The 10,464-nt window shown below is 35.8% G+C and overlaps 1 protein-coding gene across 1 annotated transcript; it reads right to left on the reverse strand.

Moving 5' to 3' along the window:
* Positions 1-6,344: 6,344 nt before the first annotated feature.
* LOC139845097 (SKP1-like protein 1A) lies at positions 6,345-7,318 on the reverse strand. Its single transcript, XM_071835320.1, has 2 exons — positions 7,021-7,318; positions 6,345-6,518 (listed from the first exon to the last, which is right to left on the reverse strand). The coding sequence occupies exons 1-2, from the start codon at positions 7,315-7,317 to the stop codon at positions 6,345-6,347; spliced, it is 471 nt and encodes a 156-aa protein (XP_071691421.1). The 5' UTR covers position 7,318.
* Positions 7,319-10,464: the final 3,146 nt, after the last annotated feature.

Raw genomic sequence — 10,464 nt, forward strand, 5'->3', positions numbered from 1 at the left:
TAAACTAAAATATCATCGATGAACACGATAACGAATTTGTCAAGATACGGTTTGCACACGCGGTTCATAAGATCCATGAACACCGCCGGTGCTTTAGTGAGACCAAATGGCATGACAAGGAATTCATAACTACCATAACGAGTTCGGAAAGCGGTTTTGGAGACATCTTCCCCCTTAACCCTTAATTGATGATAACCCGAGCGGAGATCGATTTTTGAATATACACAAGACCCTTGTAGTTGATCAAAGAGGTCATCGATGCGAGGAAGAGGATATCGGTTCTTAACCGTCAATTTGTTTAGTTCACGATAATCAATGCACATTCGTAGGGATCCGTCTTTCTTTTTAACAAACAAAATCGGAGCGCCCCAAGGTGAATGGCTAGGTTAGATAAAACCATGATCAAGTAGTTCTTGGATTTGACTTTGCAATTCTTGCATTTCGGATGGAGCGAGTCTATATGGTGCACGTGCTACGGGTGCGGCTCCTGGAGTAAGATCGATTTGGAATTCAATCGGTCGATGGGGTGGAAGACCCGGTAATTCGTCGGGAAATACATCAAAATAGTCACTAACAATTGGCACATCATCGATATGCTTATCATCGGACTCGACTTTCTTAACGTGAGCAAGGATCGCAAAACAACCCTTACGGAGTAGTTTTCTAACTTTAATGCACGAAACGAGGTTGAGTCCGGTGCAACTCTTATCACCATAAACAATCAAAGGTTCACCATTCTCGATAGGAATTCGGATTGCGTTAAGATCACAAAGGATGTGAGATTTCGTTTTGGCTAACCAATTCATACCGATTATTACATCAAAGCTTCCTAGTTCCATGGGTATCAAGTCAATTTCAAACTCATTACCCACAATGTTTAATGTGCACCCCCGGTAATATGTGTCGGCACTTAATAGTTTCCCGTTGGCCACTTCAATGGTATAAGTGGTATCTAGTGGGAGTGGTGGAGTGCTAAAAGAATGAATCAAAGTCTTGGATACAAAGTATTTATCGGCACCCAAATCGAATAAACAAGTAACATAAGTGTTGTCGAGAAGAAACGTACCCGTGACTAATTCATTATCATCTCGGGCTTCCTCGGTGTTGATGTTGAAAGCTCGGCCGCGCGTATTGAGGTTATCTTTCTTCTTCGGGCATGCGTTTCTATAATGGCCCGTTTGGCCACATTCGTAACAAGTGACCGTTTTTGGAGGATTGGGCCCTTTTCGAGCGATGGGGGCGGTGCTTGTGCAATTGTTGGACTTATGACCAACTCCTTGGCACCGGTGATAAATTAGCTTGCCGCATTCACCCGAGTGGTGCTTGTGACATTTGTTGCAAAAAGATTGAGTTCCGGCATAACCTTTCTGGCCGTCGTTGTTGAAAGGCTTTTTGGTGAAGGTGTTGTTGTTGTAGTTGCTTGATGGAGTGGCTTCCCATTTCCTTTTGTTGCCACCCAATTTGTCTTCGGCCTTAGGAGCCGGCACTACGATTTCATCAACCGTTTCAATCAATTGGCGGGCCATGTTCAAAGCGGCTTGGTGATTAACGGGTTTGGATGACATCACTCCTTGTTTGATGCTTTTTGTAAGACCGTCCATATAGAGTTCAACCCTTTGAGATTCAGGGTTCACGAGATTAGGACACATCAAGGATAGTTCGGCGAAGCGTTGGTTGTAGGCCTTGAGATCGTTTCCGACCGCCTTCAAAGTTCTTAGCTCTTGTTCGAGCTTTCGGGTTTCTTCGCGAGGGAAATATTCAACAATCATCTTTTCCCTTAAATCGGCCCAAGAGAGGGCATGAGCTTCATCGGTACCCACCGATTGTATATAGGTGTTCCACCATGTGAGGGCAACACTGGTGAAAGTGTGAGAGGAGTATTTGACCTTGTCTTGGTCCCTGACAACCGCTTATGCTAAAGACGGCCTCCGTTTGTTTGAACCATCGAGTAAGAGTAACCCGTCCCCCGGTTCCATCATAAGTGTGAGGTTTGCACCCCATAAAAGCCTTGTAGGAGCACCCTTCGCTAGAGTTACCGGCCCCTTGGTTGTTGTTGTTGTTGGTGGTGGAGTGATCGGCCATAGCCGCCTCTACGGTGGTGGCTATCATTCGTTGTAGAGCTTGTTCGGGAGTCTCATGGCGTGGCACACGACGAGGAGGCATTGTTCCTTCAAAACAAAAGAATACCGTTGGTTAGTATTCTAAATAAAGAGAGAAAATTATCCTTGACTCGCCTTAAATTCTCTATGTCATAATGTCGGAATGTTCATATGAGTCACCGTAATATAATCTCGGAAATTATATTACCCTAATTCATATGTGCATTCGACATTACTTCATATAGTCAAGGTGGCGCGTCAATAAAATTTATCAACGTAAGATCAAGATCGAATATGAGTTAGATATGATAGAAGAGTTCGAGTATAATGCACAAGTAGTCAAGTAATTCCTACTTCGAGTCTATATGCCGGTTGTAGTCTAGATTCACTAATGTACCATATGACTCGGGATTGACACCAATGAACTCTAAATCCCTACAACCAATGCTCTGATACCATCTGTAGCGACCCGACCAAATCATGTTTGACGGCGCCGTCTACGTAGGCCCCATTACATGGTCATAAGTCTTTAAGACAAAGTTTGACCGAAAATATGTCGCATTCATTTCATAAGTGTGAGTGTTTCAAAGTTTACAAAAGTAGTTTCCATATCTAGTACATAACGATGTTTAAAGTACAAATGAAACACGTGCGACACAGTTTAAAGTTGTCAAAAGACGCTCCACGATATGCAAGTATACTCGACATCCAAAGCAAGTATCAAAAAGAAAGTGCGGAAGCATGTATCACCTAATGTTCAAGGACCTGAGAAAAACATAGAAATCTGTCAACGAAAACGCTGGTGAAATCATAGGTTTAAGTAAGTAAGTGAGTAAAAGTAAGTCGAACCACAAGATTTACATCAATGATAAATAGTAATACATTCTAAAAGTTAATATTCACGAGCACCCAATTATCAAGGCTTAACATTCCGTCCGTTGAACCCCATTAATAGTGCTAGAACAACACTGTTTCTCGAAAATATATTTCATCCGTAGACGGTAGCGAACCGTCCGAGATGAGGGTTTGTCAAACCCATATGGCCATACAACATAAGTTCACGCCTACAATTACACCCTGTAAGTATAACTAATGATAATCGAATTGAGGATTTCGTTCTAAACTCGTATGTAGAATGTTTGTTTTCCTGTACTTGTGCGCACTTAGTTAAGAAGAAACGTTTATGTTTTCTCATCCCAAATATAAGTTCAAAAGAGTAAAAGTGGGACTATGATCTCACCTTGAGCGTAAGAGTAAATAAGTACTTCGACAAGTAACGTGTGCAAAGAACAATGCTAGTCTTGACCTAAACAAATAGGTTGTATCAATAACGATAGTCACGATTGGTCAAAGATGTTCAATTAGTCCTATGGCTCGTTACGACTCGATTATGTAGCATGTGAATCAATTTGTCAAGTTTCATGCAAGATACAAGTATAGAAACAAGTTAGGAATGTTGCATAATCATTTGGTTAAGTTTGACAAAAAGTCAAACTTTGGTCGGTCAAAGTCAACGAAAAAGTCAACACGTTCGGGTCGGGTCCCGAACTATTTTTCTGATGTTTTTAATCATATATGAGCATGTTAGAACAAGTTACATGTGAATCGGAGGTGCATAGCATAGCAAACATTATTCAAAAATTGACAAAGTTGGACAGACCACTTTGGCGCGCCGCGCGGGTATATGGCGCCCCGCGCCATTACATGTGCAGAGAAATCTGGCAGTTTTTAAGTTTTATGCACGAACCTAACTTCAAACAATCACCATTTATGACCCGCAAACAACCAAAACATGTATCTTATATCATCGGAAAGGTATTTTGACAAGGAAAACAACTAAACACATTTCAACAATCACATTTACTTTTACAACAACCAAAATCACATTCAAAGCTCCTCATTAAATGCATTCAAGTTCATAAATGAAATTTGATGATTCGGCAACCAATTTACATGAATGATATGCCGTTTCGAAGGTGATCAAGCATACAATGCAACCTAACACTTACAAATAACATTTCATGTCATTCAAAGCATTAAATGTTCACATTAAATTCTATCAAACCCTAACCAACAACATCAAAATCACTAATCATGTTTATGAAGTTTTCTAAAACAACCTACACATCAAATTGAAGCTAGTGATACTAGGAACACATTTAATACATGCATTTATAACTTTTAACAACATTCAAACAACCAAATCACCAAATCAAACACACCAAAGTTCATATTCAAACTAGTTACTTCAAATAACGAAATCGAACATATAAATCATATATTCATGTTAGACTTGAGCCATAGACACTAATTAACAACTTTATAACTTAAAAACATCAAGAACACAAAATCTAGTGATTTTAGAAAGTTACCCAAATGTAATGAAATCAGTATGGAATCGAAGAGGAAGTTGCAAGGATTCCAAATATGTAATTTGTTTTGATTGATGCTTGCTCGATTTGATTTAGATGATGATTCTTCAAATTGGAGAATTGAAAGAAAATATGGAAGTAGAAGAAGAAAAGGGAAATGAAAAAGAAAAGATGGGGTGGGGGTTGACTAGTCAAAGGCTAGTCACCTCTTTGATCACTTGGCAAAACTAGTCCCACAAGTTTGATTTCGGGTGCGTAAAATTTCCTAAACAAGGTAATTTAAAACGCGTATTAACGGGAGATGTTATAAACATATAACGGAGTTTAAAATAGTATAACGGAAAAAGGCGGGATGTTACAAAACTCACACGAAGCTTCCACGAAGTTGTTAGGAAACTCACATGTAGCTTCTACGAAGTTGTTTGGAAACTCACATGTAGCTTCCACGAAGTTGTGAGGAAATTCACATGTAGCTTCCACGAAGCTGTCAGGAAACTCACATGTAGCCTCCATGAAGCTGTCAGGAAACTCACATGAAGCTTCAAGGAATTGTTTTTAGCTTACTCCTTAAATCATTCTATAAATAGACCCTCTTGTAACTCATTGTAAACACACCACAAATATTCAGTAAATACATTCTCTAGATGGTCCGTGGACTAAAGCAATCACAACGATTGCATATAACCACGTTATCTCTTGTGTCGATTTACATTTCTTGCATTTATAATCTTTCGTTCATTAAGTGGGTTAGTAATCTTGTAGAATTACTGTCGGTGAGTGATCTTGTTGAATCACTTGCGTTGTTTTGGGTCCTAATATCCTTACAATGTTTGCCATTATTGCATGGATCATTGAACAATTCTCAATTTTCTGTATTTGTATATATGCATATATAAACCTCTGTCAATAATGTGATCTGAGAATATAATTTTTATTTGTGTTCTGCATTTGCATAAGCAAATATTATTAATATCCATCTAAAGAAAGTATGTTCAATGAAATGTTGAACAGTTGGTAGATGGACATATATTATAAAACCCTACATATTATGCGCTTAAGAGATACCGTGTATTGCATAAATTAAACAGTAAACAGACGAACAAATTGGCTATCAGTTCGATATAATTAATACTATCGTTTATGAAATTTTCCTTGATTCTCGTATTTATGGGATTTGTTTGTTCATATATGACTCTAAACCTGGCAAATGGGTTAGGTTGGGTCAATTTGGGTAATGGGTCAAAATGGTTTTGGGTTAAAATGGGTCATGGGTCAAATGGGTAAAAATTTTGAACGGGTTCAAACGGGTCGGGTCGGGTTGGGTAACAGGTCGAAACAGGTCAAATGGGTCCAAATAGGTCATATATTTTTACATTGATTCTTACACTTGTTATATTATTTTAGTTATTGTTACATTGATTCTTGGCATCATATCTCGTCCGTTATATTGTCATGTTTATTGATTCATACTCGAGTTGTAATGTTCTAAATGTAAAACTGTGATATTTGTGGTAATAAAATTATTCTGCTTTTCAAAATTTTTTTTTTTTATTTTTTTATTTTTTTTAAAACAATTGGTTGATGTTAGTAGATTTAGATAATATCAACTGTTTTATATTAAAATAATAATAATGTGAAAATTCTGCCAATGTTCTTAATACTAGTCCAGTAGTCCTTAAGGCAGAAGAATATGAAGAAATACCAAATCACACGCAACATAACCATTAAACGATAATCCACCAATATCTAATCCAATTAAAGAAATAAAGTCATAACCTCCAAAATATGGGGAGTCACAAAATTAAAATATTAGAATACGAAAGATACCACTTGATAAAGTAAAAAATATGTTAAAAGATCAAATAAAACAGAATTAATCAAATGCCCAAGCATTCTCTCTGCGAACCTCCTCTTCTTCCTCCGGGGTAAAATCATTCTTGATGTTAAAAGTCTTGCGAATCTCTTCTGGGGACTTCCCCTTTATCATGTCAGCAACTGTTTGGCATGTCAGGTCCAACAAGCTCTTGATGTCCAGATAATTAGCAGCCTAAAACATACATATTGACAAGTAAATTACTACGAGTATAACAAAAGTTCAATGAAGTATAAAACTTCATGCTAGATTCAATGCAACAACATAACAGAAATTAAGTGAAGCAATCATATTAATCCTCCTTAAAACATACAGTGTATCATACAACATACAGAGTTAAAAACACAATATATAAACAAACAACAAAAGTCCTTGACAAAAACAAGCACCACATTAATTTAGTCAAAAATCAAGAAACCAGCAGCACATTATTCAGTGATATAATCCTCTACCATTAATATAATTTAGATATTACTCGTAACAAACAATATGTGTGTGTGTGTGTGTCTCTCTTTGTAAGACTCGCAACACTAATCATTACGGAAGTAATATCCAAAAACCATCAAAACACTTATAACAATCATAAGTGTTCTAGTAATAAAATAAAATCGAGATATATGAATAAAAATTAAATAAAAGAAACAAACTGGAAAAATAGAGAAGAAAAAAAACGAACCAAGATTAGGTCAAAAAGCGTCTGCTGATCCACTTCAACAAATCCAGCATCAAACGCTTTAAGCTCAGTTTCGGCTTCTTTATCATCGTTCTTAGATGACTCTGCATGTCTTTTACAATACTCAATTACTTTCGATAAGATGTTACTAGTGACATTAGGTACCGGAATAATAGTATCAGCACAATCATCTTCAATCATATGCTTAATCGTTTGTGATTGCAACGCAACCGCCTCTTCAACTTCAAACGTTTCTCCGTCGGAGCTTTTCAGAACAAACACCTTAGTTGAGGACGACATTGTTGTTGTTGAATCTGCAGGATTTTTTCGATTATATGTTTGAAAATTGACGGAAACCCTTAGAACACAATTAATTGAATCGATGCTTTATTGAACGTGTTTATTTAGGGGTTTATATATACCCGAGTACGTAAGTTTAAATATGGAAAGGATATCTAATATTGTATTCCTAATCCTTGTCTAACACATATATTCTAGATATATCTTCTATTCTTGTATACCAAGTAATCTTGCTTACAAAGATAATGCTAATAGAGCCTTGTAGTAGGCTGGACTCTAATACCGTCTTCCATATTGTCAAAAAAAAAATAAAAAAAAAAAAAAAAAAAAAACACGAGGCAAAATTCCTTTGGTAAAAATATCATCAATGTCATAACGGGAAGGAACATGTAATATGCGAACTTATCCCGTGCCTACATTTTCACGAATAAAGTAGATGTCCATCACGATATGTTTGGTTCGATCGTTAATGTTGAACCAGATTGCCATGAAAAAAAAATATCACTAACATTGTGGCAATATACAAGTGTGGCTTTGGCAATATGACAATGAAGCTCAAGTAACAAAATCCGAATTCAACATATATTTGAAAGAGCGTTAGCAACTCCTCATTATTCGGCTTCTGCGTTAGAACGATATAGTGCATGTTGGTTGGCATTTAGACGACCATGAAACAATATTGTCACAAAAAAAACAATAGCTCGATCAGTGGCGGAACTTGAAGAAAACTTTTGAGGGGGTAAAATTATATGACATGTAAATTATACGTTCTATAAGTATATAGAAAACTCATTCATTTGATTATGATATAACGCTATATAAGCCTACCTGATAAACAATGTGAACTACTATCAAAATTATTGTTGGTTTTTGAAAGAAAATATAAATAGTTATTTGTCAATTGTTTATAATGGAAAATGCACACTCTTACTAATAATCTATTACGGGGTTCGAATTCAAACTTTCAAATTAAAGTCGATGGGTTTCTCAATTAATTTAAACTAGGGTTGTAAACGAGCCGAGTCGAGCTCGAGCTCGGCTCATTTATATTTTAAAGAGCTCGGGCACAAGTTCGGCTTTGTTCGAGCTTAATATCTTAAGCTCGAGCTCGGCTCGTTTGATATTTAACAAGCTCGAGCTCGGCTCGAGCTCGACTCGTTAATTACATTATTTTATCTCTTTGTATTATTTAATTAATTTAATTTCATATTTATTACGGAGTATTAGGTAATATTTATTCACTTATAATCATATTTAATATTACTATTTTCATCAACATTTATATAGTAGTAACTCTTATTATATACTTATTTATTATATTACTATACAAAATTTAATAATCAATGTATATGAAAAGCTCGTTTAGATTCGAGCTCGAGATACGAAGCTCGAGCTCATTTATTAAACGAGCTTTAAAATATGTTCAAGCTCATGCTCGAGCTCGTTTAGGTCCGACTTGACTCGAATCGAGCTTTTAACTAGTCGAGCTTGCGAGTAACTCGAACCATTTACACTTACAATTTAAACCAAGCCAAATTCTTACTGGTTTTGGACTCTAGTTTAAAATCAATTCCTATACATGTATTATCTGTTATATGATTTATGATTTAATAATTTAGCTATACATCTAATATAATCATTGTTTTCGTGTGTACTTACGTACTCTTACCTTGCTCTTCAAAACAATAGCTTACGCACATGTCACTCTACCAACTCTTACACCTGCATCTTTTATAATATTATATTCTAAAATATATCTTACTAAAACCTCATATTATAGGTTGGGCGGACACCCTCCTGGTCTTAACTATGTTCCGCCCCTAAGCCCGATGTTGGCCTCTGTGCATCAGGCAACCAGCCAAGGGCGGAGCTTTCTTAGGGCAGGAGAGGGCCCTCGCTCCTCCAAAAGTTTGAGTAGCTAGTAGAGATTTGTAGCCCTCTGAGTTACGGACGTTTGGGCTTTTGAATCAACTAAAACGGAATCTGTATGGAGGAGATATGACCAAAACAGTGAAGATTCGCAAAATTTGTGCTTTGCCACCGTTTTGGTTATACCTCCTTCAAACAGACTCCGATTTAGTTGATTTAGAAGCTCAAAAGCTCGTAACTCAAAGGAATACATATTTCATTTTGATTGTTACCTGAAATTAAGAGCCATTGGTCCCGGAGAGGCCATTTTCTCTTGGAGATATCACCAACATACTCAAAATTAATATTCTTCACTAAAATCGGTTGGTATCTCGATATAATATGTCATGTTAGGCCCCTCCAAAATAAATGCTCAAGCTCTGCAGCTGCAACGCCTAAGATTGTATTCATAGTATATTTTTGTTTTCTGTTTCTTATTCAGTCTTAGATCCTTAGCTAAGACTGTAGTCTAATTCGTAATGTGTGTTTCATCGTGTTTTTCTTTCTTGAGTGTTTTTTTTTTATATAAGATGAGTTCTAGTTGTGTTGATATTCTGATATAATAGTAGATCTTGTTATTGTTCTTCCAATTATTAAATTTCATATTATATAACTGCTTTTTAATACACACATCAATATAATATTTGAGTTGTGAAAAAGCGTACATATGTAAATAACTGCTTTGACTTAGTTTTACCAGAGGAAGAGAACGATTTACGTGCTGAAGGCGCGTTGCGGGCATGTGTGATTGATCATAATGTAGTCGAGTTGAGTATTGTCCATCGGAGGAGTACTCATATTGTCACGACCCGGAAAATTTCGACTAAATTTTGAACCAAACTCTCGATACGATATTGTATTTTTGACACGATAAGCAAAGTTTGCTAGATTGAGTCTCAAAGATTTTGAACTATTTTATGAATGCAATTACCTTTCGAATGTTCTCGACGATTCACGAACAACTATTTATAAATAGATATGTGTATATATAAATAAATATATATATATATATATATATAATAACTTGAAATGTTATTAATTATTTGTATGAAATCGTTATCATAAATAATTATGTAAAATAATATAATAATGAAATTATTATTTTATTGTGTATATATATATATATATATATATATGAATATTACTTGTAAATATATATAATAATATTAATTATATTTGATAAAAGTTGTTATTTAAATAAGTATATAGATACATATGTGTGTATGTATGTGTGTGTGT

This window comes from Rutidosis leptorrhynchoides, chromosome 4 (assembly GCF_046630445.1).
Source record: "Rutidosis leptorrhynchoides isolate AG116_Rl617_1_P2 chromosome 4, CSIRO_AGI_Rlap_v1, whole genome shotgun sequence".
Taxonomy (NCBI): domain Eukaryota; kingdom Viridiplantae; phylum Streptophyta; class Magnoliopsida; order Asterales; family Asteraceae; genus Rutidosis; species Rutidosis leptorrhynchoides.

What these genes read in the sequence shown, in the direction of transcription:
- LOC139845097 (XM_071835320.1), bottom strand. Translation starts at nt 7,317, where the DNA reads ATGTCGTCCTCAACTAAGGTGTTTGTTCTGAAAAGCTCCGACGGAGAA. An exon ending in CGCTTTTTGACCTAATCTTG is followed by an intron (nt 6,519 to 7,020) that starts GTTCGTTTTTTT and finishes TGTATGTTTTAG; the next exon opens with GCTGCTAATTATCTGGACAT.